We start from the raw sequence: 13915 nt of genomic DNA on the forward strand, positions 1-13915 counted from the left end.
CCTACACCAATGAACTTTGTGGCTCCTTTAAATTTGAAATTGAAGTGTTAATTTTTGTGATGAAATTAGTGCAGTTTTTGCCGATGTGTCCACTGCCAATAGATTTCCCTAAAGTCCCTAAAAGCAGAACATTGAGTCAGTCAGATCGCTACTTTACTGACTAGATTTGCTCCAGAGAAGTGGCACGAAAGCCTCAATTGTAGCGGTAGTAAAAAATTTACCCTAAATGTATTATGTGATGTAACTACGCAATATTACATTTATTCGTGTGGTGGGTTGGAGGGCATCAGTTTTAAACTGGAGAGCTATTTTTACACGTAAGCAACAATCTTTTGGAATGCCCTGCTAAGTTAGACAGTGGAATCAAGCAAGCATTCAAGATTGGCACGATAGCACAGTGGTGAGCACTGTTGCTTCACAGCTCCAGGGACCTGGGTTTGATTCCCGGCTCGGTACACTGTCCGTGTAGCGTTTGCACATTCTCCTCGTGTCTGTGTGGGTTTTCTCCCACAGTCCCAAGATGTGCAGGTTAGGTTGATCGGCCATGCTAAAATTGCCCCTTAGTGTACTAGGATGCTTGGATTAGAGGGATTAGCAGGTAAAATATGTAGGGATATGGGGGTGGGGCCTGGGTGGGATTGTGGTCGGTGCAGACTCAATGGGCCGAAGGGCCTCTTTCTGCATCGTAGGGTTCTATGATCAGTTGAGTGCTAGGCTGAATAAGTTAAAATGTTCAAGGAATGATCTTCACTGATTTGTAATGACCTGTTCCATTGCTTTTTTTTCTCCTATAATCCAGTAAATTGATTTGGTTAAGTTGTTCTTTGTGATGCTAAAATCTTAAGGGTATGTCATTGATGAAAGATGACTTTCAGTTTCATATTCTACATTATTTCAAATATTGCTTTAATATGAAAACCGTTGCAAAAATGTTGCCTATTGAATTTGATATCCCAGTATAAGCAGTGTATTTTCATTTGGAAAACGTTGATTTCTTAGCTTTCTCTATCTCTTTTTTTCACAGAATTATTAAACTACAGGATGAGCTGGTGGCATTGAGGCTTGAATGCACAAACCTGTACAGAAAAGGACATTTCATCTCCTCCACGGAGCATTTGCAAACTTTGAACTTGACTGTCACTGACTTAACTGATGTTAGTTCAGGCACTTTGCACATCACTTCCCTCACGGGGTTTAAAAAGCCCTTGACAAGATCAGAATTGGTTGCACTCTCTTCAACACAAGATGAAGGAAGCCTGAGATTTGTGTATGAGCTTTTGGCATGGGTGGAGGAAGTACAGGTACTATATGTTTCTTCACTAAATGAAACTCAGAGCTATGTGCTATACTTGTACAAACTGAAGATCACATGGCTTTGAATTGTTCATAAAAAGGTTTGCCAGTGATCTCTAGATCACAGTTTAATCAAATTCTGATAACAGTAAATTTATTGTCTTTTACTCGAACACCATGTTGGTACTTCAGCATGATTTGAACAACGTCTTGAAATGTAATCTGTGTTAGCGTGCATTATTCATTTCCGATTAAATTCAGATTTCTGCTTCCATATAAAAATCCATGCTGCTAATATTGCAAAGAAATATAATTCAGTATAGTATTTCATTTCCTGCATCTACTCTTGAAACTGTAATGGAAAAATGTTGATCAGGTGTTACTTTCCCATTCTGGATTCTATAATTAGTAATAAGTATTGGACCAGCTTAGTGAGAATCTAAGTCAAGTTCAGTAGGAATCCTTGTGGCTGGTGTCAAGAATCTATGCCATCTTGAGTTATTATGTTGGAAATAGATGCCCTGTGAACTTCAGATTAACATATTTAGTTGTAGATTTGATGAATACAAGGGCTTGTAACCTTCATTTTCTTTTGAAGTGTCCATCCAATGTTATCCGTTTCTCAATACGGATTGTGCTACAATAAAAACAAATAAATACTCAGGTCTGATAGCATCTATGGAGAGAAATAAAGTTACTGTTTCAAATTGGATATGATTCTTCAGAGTAGATTATGTTAACCTAGTTGCAGAGAGATATCAGCTGTCATCATATTAAGATGTTTGGGGTTTGGTGTGACTAAAGTGCAGACTGAATGATTTTCTGTCAAGTTGTGCATTATTGACAGATTTTCTGATGTGTATTCTATAAGTAGTTATGATCATTATTTCAATTTTGTTTTCACTCCATTTAGAAATTTTTTGGATTGGGGAGCTCACAGTTGTTTTTATATCTGGGTTACATAGCTTGCTGCTGCCAATTCTTGTACTAGTCTTTCAAAACTAATTTGGGTTCTTCAAATCAACCTTGCCAGATTCGCTAAGCCTAACAAACATGAAGACTTTCATCAAATTGATGCCTCAGATATGTTTGTTTTGGGGTGTCACTAGCTATGTAGCTATATTCTCGTATTGGACAGCAATAGTACCAACAGAGGTGTTGCACAATATGCACGCAGCTTTAAAACATTTCCAGGATGGAAATAGTATGGAACTGATGATGCATGGTTTGATCCTGCAGGTAAGACTTGACCGAGCTGATTGGGGCACTGACTTGCCAAGTGTGGAGACACAGCTTGATACCCACAAGACAATACATACTGCAGTGGAAGAACTGGAATCTAGTCTTAAAGAAGCGAAAATTTATGAAGTATGTCTTTCTGTGTTAATGCCTCAGTAATTTAGGCATATGTGTTTCACAACCATATTATTAAACCTGAACTCTCGATTAGCTGTTCGACCAAACTGATGTGGCAACAGAAAAAGTAACTGTGATTTAGCAGTAGGAAAAGACCAGACATAAATGCAGCAAAAGGTCCCTCCTTTCTACTTTTTTGTAATAGGGACATGGTGTTGATATATAATTTGCAGATATTTGTTTTCACATTCCTTTTTCAGCCAATAGGCTCCAGAAGATATTTTAAAAAAAAAGCTGTAGACAGAGTGGTTGAGTGGTATGTTAACGTTAACGTTGATAAATATGTTAGGTGATGCACTAAACCAGAAACATCACAGCCACCTAAGAAAATTATTTTAAAAATAAATGGGATAAAGAGCAAAGGATTGATTCTAGAGATACAGTTGGACAAATCATTAAAAGCAGAATTGCAGATAAGCAAAGCAATTTTTAAAAAATGCTAATGAAGCACTAGGATTTATTTCTAGGAGCACAGAATTCAAAAGCAGTGAAATTCTATTTCATGATGGGACTGGGGTTGAAATTCATAATAAGAAAACACAAGACTCTATCAGACCACAATAGGGGCAATGGGAATAAAAAATTAGGAGCAGTAAGCCATACAACCCATTGAACCTTCTCCAACATTCAAGAAGTTTGTGGCTGATTTTCCACCTAAACTCCATTTTCCCACCCTATCCCCAAATTTCTTAATCCAGTCAGCCTATGGTCCAAACAGTTAATATTCCTGCCTTAGACTTCCATGCACACTTTTTGAGTAAGTTACATTTTCATCTCTTGTGCCAAGTCAGGATAAGTAAAGGGCACCTTATTCATTAATGGCTGTTTATAACATGGTTTTTCATGGTATCTGTTCTTTCAGAGAGCTTCACCAATGACGCAACTTTGAATCTTTGCATTACTGCGAGCTGTGATGTAGAGAAACAATAAAATCCTCCATTACAACATATTTAATTATTGCATATTGTGTACTTGCAGGGCCAAATCTCTTCCAACTTTAAGACCAGTTATTCAGACACATTGACTAAACTGGAGTTGCAATACCTCAAACTACTGGTAAGTGAATCATTTAAATCACTCAATTATTTCAGTGTTAACGGGCAATAAAAGTATTACTAATTGGACAACTTTCAGTACTCAGCGCAGGTATGGATATCAGATATCCTAACCAAATCCTGACTGTATTAATAAATAAACAATGGCAGATGAAACCATCAGCATTTTTCATTGGAATTTTTGGATTAAATGTAAGCCAACTACTACATTGTACGTCTCCATTGAAAGAAAGCAAACACGTTCTTGCACCTTTGAAGATTTGTTACATGTGTATTCGTCCTTACTGACTTCAAAGCCAGCTTCTGCAGCAAGCCAAACCAAATTCTGTTGCTGGAATGTATAGATTCTATGGCATTTTGCCAAGCAGTCTACATATTTATGCCTTTAGAAAAAAATGAACAGCAGCAATGTTAGAATTTTTAAAAGCTTAAGCAATCAAACATGAACTAACTCATCTATTAGGAGAAGGAGAGGAGCTAGCAGGAGGCAAATCAGAGATATCAGCAGCAGGCAGCAAAAGGGAAACTGACTCAAAGTAGTCAGCAGGATATACCCATAGCCATCATTCTTCATGTCCTGTAGCCAACCGGACACAGTTACCCGCAGCTAATCATCACCAGCAGAAGAAATAGTTCAGGAAGTGTGCGCAGTAGCGGAGCAGCAGAGATGATAGATTGAGAGGGAGTCAAGACGTGAGTGCAGAAACATTAGAATCCAGAATGAGAGAAATACAAAATATGCAGTCTTTTATAGAAAATCTTTGGTGAATATTTAATTTGCATTCAGAACCTTAAACTTTTGTGTTAATTGATGTTTGCTGTAAAAGCTCACAGTACTATTTAAACTTCATTTGTTCCTGATTCTTGTGATCCTTTTGACGTCACCATTCCTCCTGTTTCTGATTCAATGTTAGGAGAACAGTCTCTGGTAATTTGCAAGGTTGTGGAATTGTGTAGCATTGGAGACCTTGATTTTAGACTATTCCCAGGAAGTAGGTAGATCAAATTAGTCCTAACCAGTTTTAATTTTGCTGCACGATGGAAATGCAAGAAAAAGTAATGTTGGTATCTGTTAATCCATTGTCTAAACAGTTTGTTTTTAATTATTTTAATTTGTTTCCTCTTGTGTGAACACTTTTTTGCTCTTGGTGTAGAGGATTCACCCCTGGACTGTAATTTGTGCCAGCACCACACTGCATTAGTGTGGTAGTGTGCATTACTGCATAAGTCAAAAGTGGTGAACAATGGTAGTCTTTCCTTTGCAAACACTGAAAACCAGCATATTCTGCATATAAAATGTATTATCTAAAAGCATTGAATGAACTTGAATTCTGCAAATTAATAATTTTATTGACAATAGTTGCCATTTGTCATAAATATTTCATCATTGTCAGAAGCTGACCTTGGGACAGCAATGGTCATACTGTTGACAGTTGCATTTAATATTTTACTGATTTCTTTATAGTGTTGGTCACTGATGATTTCTTTAATTTTCCTCAGGAAACATCAAGATTGCGTATGAAACATCTGATGAGCTTGCACAATTTTGTATCAAAAGTGACAACAGAACTTATCTGGTTGAATGAAAAGGAGGAGGAAGAATTGGCTTATGACTGGAGTGACAATAATACAAATATTACTGCAAAGAAAGAATATTTCATTGTAAGTTTTATGTTAAGGGTTTTATAGAATAGCCTTTTCAAAAAAGTATAGTTGTCTCGCTTCCCCACTCCGAAGCTTGTTTATTTCTCTGAGTCCTCTCACTCCTTCACAGCAATGCTGATGAAATGAAGAAAGTTGAGAGCTTGTTCATTGGGGTGGACTAGTGTACAGTTTCTATTTTCAATCAACTTTCTAATGCAGCTGGTTTGACAAGTGTTTCCATAAGCAAATACAGCTATGGCTTTGGGAATTCCAGTCTTTTTAGTTGGAAGCTGACTCTCCTGCTTTACTTTGGATTTGTTGACATCCAGCTGCCAGCAGTAGACCAAAAAATGGGACTCAAGGATACATTTGTGACAACAGGCAATATGAGTTATTGGAGCCATGCTTATGGAAAGTTTGTGATTTGCACACTGTTTACACAGACATAGATGCACCAAATTTTAAATAACATAAATGTATTCGCGAACCTGGAGAAATATTGGGGCTGGGAAAGATTTTGTAAAGCATTGCGCTCAATTGCACTTTTAAACCCTTCCTAAGGTGGTTATTCGATTGCAAGACAGAGCTCCTACTGTCATTGTCTTGATAGTTTAACTGCATTCTTGAAATTGCGTAATTTTTCCATGGCATTGACTAATTTTTGTGGCCATCTTAAGTATCATTTTAAAAAAAAGTGATCTACTTGCTGGGTTGTGTATTCCTGCAAGCTGATTCTCAGATATGGTTAGAACTTTTTTTGCATAACAGTAGATATGTTCTCTTTATGTATTAATATTTTGTAAGCTAATGGGTTTGAGTTCTACAAGTTTGGACTTGATTCCTTGTGATGAAATTGTGAAGATGAAGTCACCTGAAGAGTTACTGAATGGGGAGAAAAAAAAGTATTGTATTTGCATAACATCCTTCATAACATGGATGTGTTTTACAGTCAAATTTTAAATTGTAGCTGCTGTTGCGATGTAGAAAATGCAGCACCCAGTTTGCACACAGCAAACTCTCACCGGACAATGCCCAGATTGTCTACTTTAATGTTATTTATAGAGGCATAAATATTGACCTTGGCTCCTCTGATGGTGCAGCACTGCCTGTTTGTTTAGCCTAACTTGTTCTTCTCAAGTCCAAGAGTGTGGCTTGAATCCACAACCTTCTGATTCAGAGGTGAGAGTGCTGAGCCATGAATCTACTGAGCCACAGAAGTCCACCTCTTTCGTGCACCCCAAAATGTGGTGGTGAGATTAGAGGTTAATATAGCATATGGTTCATAAAAATAAAATAGCCAAAACATGAGGTGAATAGAACTTCACACAAGAACTAATGCAATTGCCATACGCTAGCTTAGGTCCAAATAACGCTGTGAAAAGTTCAAGATTAAACCAAGGTAACAGATTGAAATCTTCTAACTGATTCTGTCTGTTCACTTAATTTGACCTTTGGGACACATTCGTGTGAAAAACTAGTAGCCATCTCGTGGCTGCACTTGATAGCATCATAAAAATATGAATATTTGTAAATTAGTGACTGGCTGAAAAATGATAACAGGTGATTTGTGATTGTTTCACTGAGCAAGTGTTTGTCAGCATTGATTGTGATATCAGAAATTTTCAGTCTGGAACAGAATCGAATGAAGCAGGTGGGCATAAGAATTGATGGTGAGTTTAAGCTACTGCCTTCAAATAAGGTAATTAAAGGCAACCACAAGAGACTGACCGACAAGTTTTGAGATCTCTTTTTCTGTCTAGCCATGGCTACACCCGCAGGTCGCCTAAAATCATTCCTTCTCCAAACTGGTGAAAATCAATGCAGGATGACTGCTCCGTATACTGCACAAGTTGAGACCCCTGTTTAGCCCCAACGTCAGGATGCCAAGCCAAAATTGTGCCCCTGATTTCTGTTACCAGGGAGCTGTTTCTCCTTGTTCCTTCCATTTGCTGACCTTGATTATAAATCCCAAGCTCCTACTGTAATCTTTGCTGCTGACAATTGTATTTTTTTCCTTTAGAATTGTTTGTACTTTGTCTCTATGCACCTAAATAATTGATGTGATCATTAAAATAATTGAGTGGAGGTTGGTTAAAAATAACTTTTCATCATATCTCCTCTAGGAACTGAAGAAAGAACTGGAGCAGAAACAGAAGGTTATCAAATCCCACCAGGAGTCAGGAGAACAACTTTCATTGGAGAACCATCCAGCCAAGCAGACAGTTGAGGTAATTTGTTCTGCTAATACATGAAGTTTGACAAATCATTATTGAATTCTGATTTCATGACAGAAGTCTGAATTATACTCCCTCTTCTTCAATTTATTATGCAGTTAAATTGTTATGAGACTAACAAAGGCTGCTTCAATCAGGCTTAATTTTTTTAAAATTTAAAAATAATTTGTTAAGCTTTCCTGAATTCCAAAGAAACTGCTTAAATCCCAGTTTCATCTGCATCCACTTCTGTTTATTGCCTTGGTTTTAACAAATTTCAGCCAGTGTATAAGACAGGAAAGGGGAATTTTGGCAAGGTTAATTCTGCTTGCTGAAGATGCGTCTGTTAATTGACTATAGAACAATGCTAATACCTTAGACATAGGTGGATCATGCATGACCGTACTAATTTGATTAGCAGCATCAGAAGATTGGTTGAGTAGGGCATTTATGCAGGGTGGGATTCATAGAATCCATTGTCGGGTTACTTATTGTGTTATTTAGATCATTCATACTGACAGGGATAAAAATTGCCATAAATGATCTTTGGCATATTTTCTGAAAATTTCTAAGAATATATACTAACAAACAATGGTAGAAAAATACTAGTCATTCTACTGTACTCCCCAGTTGTAAAGGACACATTTTAATGTGGAACTTCTCACCTTCAAAGGTACAAAAACTTGCATTTAGTTCTTTTGACTATAGAAATGTTATGCACCAACATATTTAGAGTTACCAGATAAGAAGGTGCTGAGCAAAAATGACAATAAAGGGGAAAAATATGTATTTAGTAAAGTCCTGAAATTCAGTTAAAAGTAACAGTAATAGCAAGACAGAATTACATGAGATCTATTACTACCCTAATTGTCTCATTTAGCTTCACTCACAACATCCATGTAGTCAATTTAATGCAATATGTGCTGTATTATTAAATGCAAACTATTTCACTTCAAACAATGGTGTGCTTGCTAAATGTTCCACAGAGAACTTTGGGGGAGATAGTGGCATAGTGATGATGTGATAGTGATAATATCACTGGGCTCGTAACCCAGGGACCCGTGTTAATGCCCTAGGAACACAGGTTCAAATTCCTCCACATCAGCTGGTGAATTTAAATTTGATTAATAAATCTGGAGCACTAAAGCTAGTGTCAGTAGTAATGACCACAAAGCTAACATCAATTGTTGTAAAATACCATCTGGTTCACTACCTTTTAATGTGCTTCAGGGATGAACTCTGCCATCTTTACCCAGGATGGCCTGCAGGTGACTTCAGAACCACAGCAATGTGGTAGACATGTAACTGCCCCTCTGCAACGACGTGGCACACCAGTCAGTTAAAGAGCAATTACGAATGGGCAACACTCTCATTTCATGAAAACATTACAAAAATCCAGACTAACGCTCCATCCCCAATCAGCACCATTGGAAGAATAAAAATACTGACTAACTGGTTATGCATCTCTTGTGCTTTTTGTGGGATCTTGCAGTGCCCAATTGGTTGCCATGTTAGCTGCTTAATAGTAGTAACCGTATTTTGAAAACTAATTTTTTAGCTTGATGATATAAGTTATATTAGGGAAGGTTCAACTAGTCAAAGTGATGAATGCATGTGCATTCTTATCCAATGTAATAACAAATGATGTAGTTTGTTTATACTGAGGGATAGTTGCATCATAAAAGTACTTACAGCACCATTCATATTTTGACTAAGCACTTTGTCACTTCTAAGGCATACAGTGCAGCACTTAAGACGCAATGGCACTGGATCAGACAGCTGTGTTGCTGTGTGGAACAACATGTGAAAGATAATACGGCTTACTTCCAGGTAAGACAAGCTTCCATTGTTAAAATAAATGCTAACTATAGAGATCTATTTGTACAAACAGATAGTATCCCACTGAGGTAAATCAATGTGTTGATTACTGAAATATTTCAGCTGTTTTGCTTGGACTAAGAGAGGGTAATTTTACAGGCTCCTGTTACTGTTGGGTAGAATTGCTGATAAACTGCACATGTTAGAAATGCAGGAGATGTTGCTGCTGATTTCTCAACTATTCAGACCACAAAATGTGCCACTGGCATTGTGGTGTTATTAAAATTGGCTTGTTTTAGCTATTCATAGCCAATTACAGTGAATGTTCTGCAAAACGAAATTCTCTGCTACTGTAAGTTAAGAACAGGAAGCTATTTGCAAGATCCCAGCCACAGCTGAGCTGAACTCAACTCATCAGCAATTTTGTTGCTTGCTAACAGGAGGGAAAATATTACTCTGGTTACTGTGTGCAGGGATATCAAGTGAATTGAAGAAGGTGATATTCATAATGCTGCTACACACAGTGACCAGAGTAATTTTCTTCCCCACAACAGATTGTGGTGTTGGTTTGTACAGGTTTTCCCTGAGTATTACGCATGAATTTAATCGTCAAAAGGGGAGGAAACAACCTGCTGCATTGTGGCTGTCACATTTGATTTGTTCTGGCTGAGTCTACATCCACTGTTTCCCTGCTAGTTCTTTAATTCTCTTTCTTTAAATTTTTGTTTCCTATTATTTTTACTTCATTATTTCTTCTTTCAAGCCCCAACCATTTTGCCTTCTGAGACAAACAAAACCCGGTTCCAACCAAAAGTCTGATTCTCCACAAAAATAGGCTTTCTCCTGTTTTCTCTCAGCCTCATTGGCATGGATGGCTTGTGAATTGGATATTCCTTTCTCACCACTTCTCTCTTCTGTAGACATTGCCTCTTTTGTGATTTTATTTCATCAACGCTGGTCTGCATTCTATACCACAATTAAATAGTCATCATTTATATATGAACCTACACATTGAGTGTTGATAAAACTGTGCAATCATGAAGAGAAGCATAGCCAATTTTGACCCGATGTTCCATCTTGGCTTCAGATACTGAGTCATGAGCTGAACATTGGATGATTTTCCTCTCCCTGCCCTAATTCCACCACAGCCAATTGCAAGTCTCTACTGCAACTCTAAGAATTAAACTTCAATATTCTAAGTATGTGAGGTTCATGTACTCACTAAATTACTTCATTGAGCCATCAGAAAGCTATGTATTGAAGGATATCTTTATAACATTCTTGCCCATATATATTTTAAACCTTTTGAATTCTGTACAGAAATCTGATGATGGTGGGAACCTGGCCAAATATGATTGGATTTTACAGTAGTTGTTTTAGTGCCTTTTTTAATAGAATGTATTATTAACATTTGTCAATTCTTATACGCAGATTATCTTCCTTAGATGATGCAGATAAATTATTGATAGGTATAATTTTACTTTGTGCTCATCTGCTATTTACAGGCTGTTTGAAACTATGTATATTAAACTAAGATGGGCAGAATGAATTCTTTGAATTTTCATCATTGTTTGGTCAGTTTTATGTGCAGTTTGTTTTCCTTTCCTCCAAAATGCAACTTTTCACTAAGGTCACCTAGATAAACCAGTTGTTCAAGACCTCATTAAATTTGAGATTAATGAATTTGTTGATGACCTTGCATAGAAATTCCATTTTGAGTTTCTATATTATTTCATACCTGCCCTTAGCATAGGAGATTTTTGGGAATATAGTGCCTTCTGTTTCACCTCTTCTGATCCACTAATATGAATTTTATTTGTATATTCCTGCTGTCTTTCAGTTTTTAAGCGACATTAAAGAAGCAGAACAATATTTACGGAATCTGCAAGAGACGATAAAGAGAAAATACAAGTGCGACCGGACCAGTGGGCTGTCAAAACTGGAGGATCTACTTCAAGATTCCATGGTATGGACAGAATCATACACTCTGGAATTGAATGTGAATCTAGCCTTTTGATGATTTCTTGTTTATGAATTGAAATTCAGATTAATGGAAGATTGCTTTTTCAACAAAGTCTTTAAGTGAAGGATTTGGCAATATAAACCTGAGCACAATTTTGAATTTGGATATCTCAAGCTGCCACATGTAAACTCCTCCAACATGGCAAATATGAGTTGAGCCGTGTTAAGACCCAGGCCTGAAACTCCAAGATGTTTTAAGGAGATAGCCTAGACCTAAGTTTTACATTTGATATTGGTGAGCATAAGGTGTTTCACACCAGGTATGATTCAAGTGACCCACTAAGAAGCTTTTATCAAACAAAGATTAACAACACAGTTAAAACATAATAAAAAGAATTAGCATAATATTTACCAATTACAAGATTCAAATATGGTGCAGTGTAAACCTTAACAGCTGTCTATAGTATAAACCTAGCTATCTATATTGTTCCAAGTCAAACACTATCACATTGGTGTACCCTTCTCTAGACTTGGCACGGAAACAGGTATGCTCATGTGATGCTGGGTTTTCAGCTTTTTTTGTTCCAAAGATGAGTGGGTTAGGTTAATTGGCATGCTAAGTTGCCCCTTAGTGTCCTGGGATGCTTAGGTTAGAGGAATTAGCAGGTAAAATATGTAGGGGTATGGGGATAGGGCCTGGGTGGGATTGTGGTTGATGTAGACTCTGGGCTGAATGGACTCTTTTTGCACTGTAGGGCTTCTATGGTTTCTATACTGTAAAGTGGCCCTTTGAATGTTTGCCTCCCTCTAAACCCAATTATGGTAGCACTGAGCTGCTGTATATGTTATTTTTATATATATGCAATTGTTATCTCAGGGCTTCCTATTAATCTCCGAGGCTTCCCAGTCCTGCAACTTTAAGCAAGCCTCGAGAGAGAGAGAAAGAGAATGGGAGGGGGGGGTGCAGAAACAGAGACACTGCCATGTTCTACCAGCTGCTAGCTGCAACTGAAAAGTGAAACTAAAACCTAGACCTTCCTGTGGGGGTGGGGGAGGGGGGCTGTCCCCAGGCTTATCATTTGCATTGACAATCATCCCCAAATCAAACTCCACTTAGCAATCATCGTAAAACCGTAGAACACTATTAGTCCAGATTAAAATCTGCATGATGCCCATTATTTTGCTTCAGTAGCAATTAAAAGACATTGATTACAAACACTTGGGTGCTGACAACTACCCGGACATGTTAGAAACATGTTTGAAATACATTTCTCTCAGACACAGTGTCGTCACAGCAGCAGAATAGGAAGCCTTGAGGTAATTGCTGAAACACATTAATTGGAGGCAAAATATGAGAAATGCATTTATATAGCAGCTCAGTGCCTACCATAATTGGATTAGAGAGGGGCAGACGGTTGCTCTGAAGTTCCACACTTGTGTCTGGTGGAGTAGTCATTTGATGAGTTGTCTTGTATGTCCATGCTGTAGTTAAGATAATGGCATTAATGTGCTCACGCATTTAATACTGTGGCCCTGCCACTTATTGAATACTAGAAGCTGATGAGGGTTTAAACCAATTCTCATCAGCTGTCTAGCAATATCTGGTGACTAGCCACTTCACGTATGGTAATCGTGGAATTTGAAGTCATGTAACAATAAAATATCAAGGCTGATAAATTGTCAGAAACCGCAATGGAAGGCTCAGTTATCTGATACTGTAGCAAGGCCAAGTCTTTGGCTCCTCTCAGATAATGGTTCACTTTCCAGCTTGATTCATGAATAGAATTTACAAGAATGGACCTGTCATTGGAGGCTGAGATTCTTTCCCTTCTGCTAAAGATAAGCCTGTAAATGTAAGCCATTGCCCTAATGAGTAAGTATTGGGTAAATTTACCAATGTTTCAGTCTGTTAAACTGCATTTTATTTGGTTAAATTCCCTCAAACTTTGTGCATTTAAAGATTCTTCACCTTTGCCAATCTGTGCCTATGTGAAGTGTACCCCTATCGAAAGAGAGTGAGGACCCTACATTGGTTTAACAAAACTATAGAGAAATCTATATTTTGTCTGGAAATTCTTAAACACCGAGGGATGATTTTCCATATCTGTGCCAGATCTTCAGATAATCAAAGAAATGTTTCCTATATTTGTGACATACTGACAAAAGGAATCATTTTGCTAGCCATTATTTTAGTTGGGAGAGGAAGTATTTAAATCATTCAAATGTATTGTCTTTTCATAGAATCCTACAGTGCAGTAGGAAGCCATTTGGCCCATCAAGTCTGCACCAACCACAATCCAACTCAGCCCCTATTCTCATAATCCCATGCATTTACCCAGCTAGTCCCCTTGACAAGGGCAATTTAGCATGGCCAATCCATCTAACCCATACATCTTTGGACTCGCTAAAATGGCTGTATTAATTCTTGGCCTACTCTGTGCATTTACTGTTTATCTATAATAATATAAATGAGTTTGTGGATTAATCTATAAACTGCTTTGAGATCATTTCAAG

General features: G+C 37.5%; 1 protein-coding gene across 11 annotated transcripts in view; it reads left to right on the plus strand.

Annotated features, from left to right (window-relative positions):
- Positions 1–13915, plus strand: part of macf1a (microtubule actin crosslinking factor 1a) — a 562465-nt gene that overhangs the window by 313983 nt on the left and 234567 nt on the right. For all 11 annotated transcript variants that reach the window (XM_080211401.1, XM_080211408.1, XM_080211407.1 and 8 more), the window contains exons 14-20: positions 1025–1301; positions 2533–2661; positions 3688–3765; positions 5265–5426; positions 7532–7636; positions 9356–9451; positions 11280–11405. In XM_080211401.1, the coding sequence (XP_080067527.1) occupies positions 1025–1301; positions 2533–2661; positions 3688–3765; positions 5265–5426; positions 7532–7636; positions 9356–9451; positions 11280–11405 (973 nt within the window). The remainder of the gene's footprint in view (positions 1–1024; positions 1302–2532; positions 2662–3687; positions 3766–5264; positions 5427–7531; positions 7637–9355; positions 9452–11279; positions 11406–13915) is intronic.

Source organism: Carcharhinus amblyrhynchos, chromosome 24, assembly GCF_965287045.1.
Source record: "Carcharhinus amblyrhynchos chromosome 24, sCarAmb.v2.hapA, whole genome shotgun sequence".
NCBI lineage: Eukaryota > Metazoa > Chordata > Chondrichthyes > Carcharhiniformes > Carcharhinidae > Carcharhinus > Carcharhinus amblyrhynchos.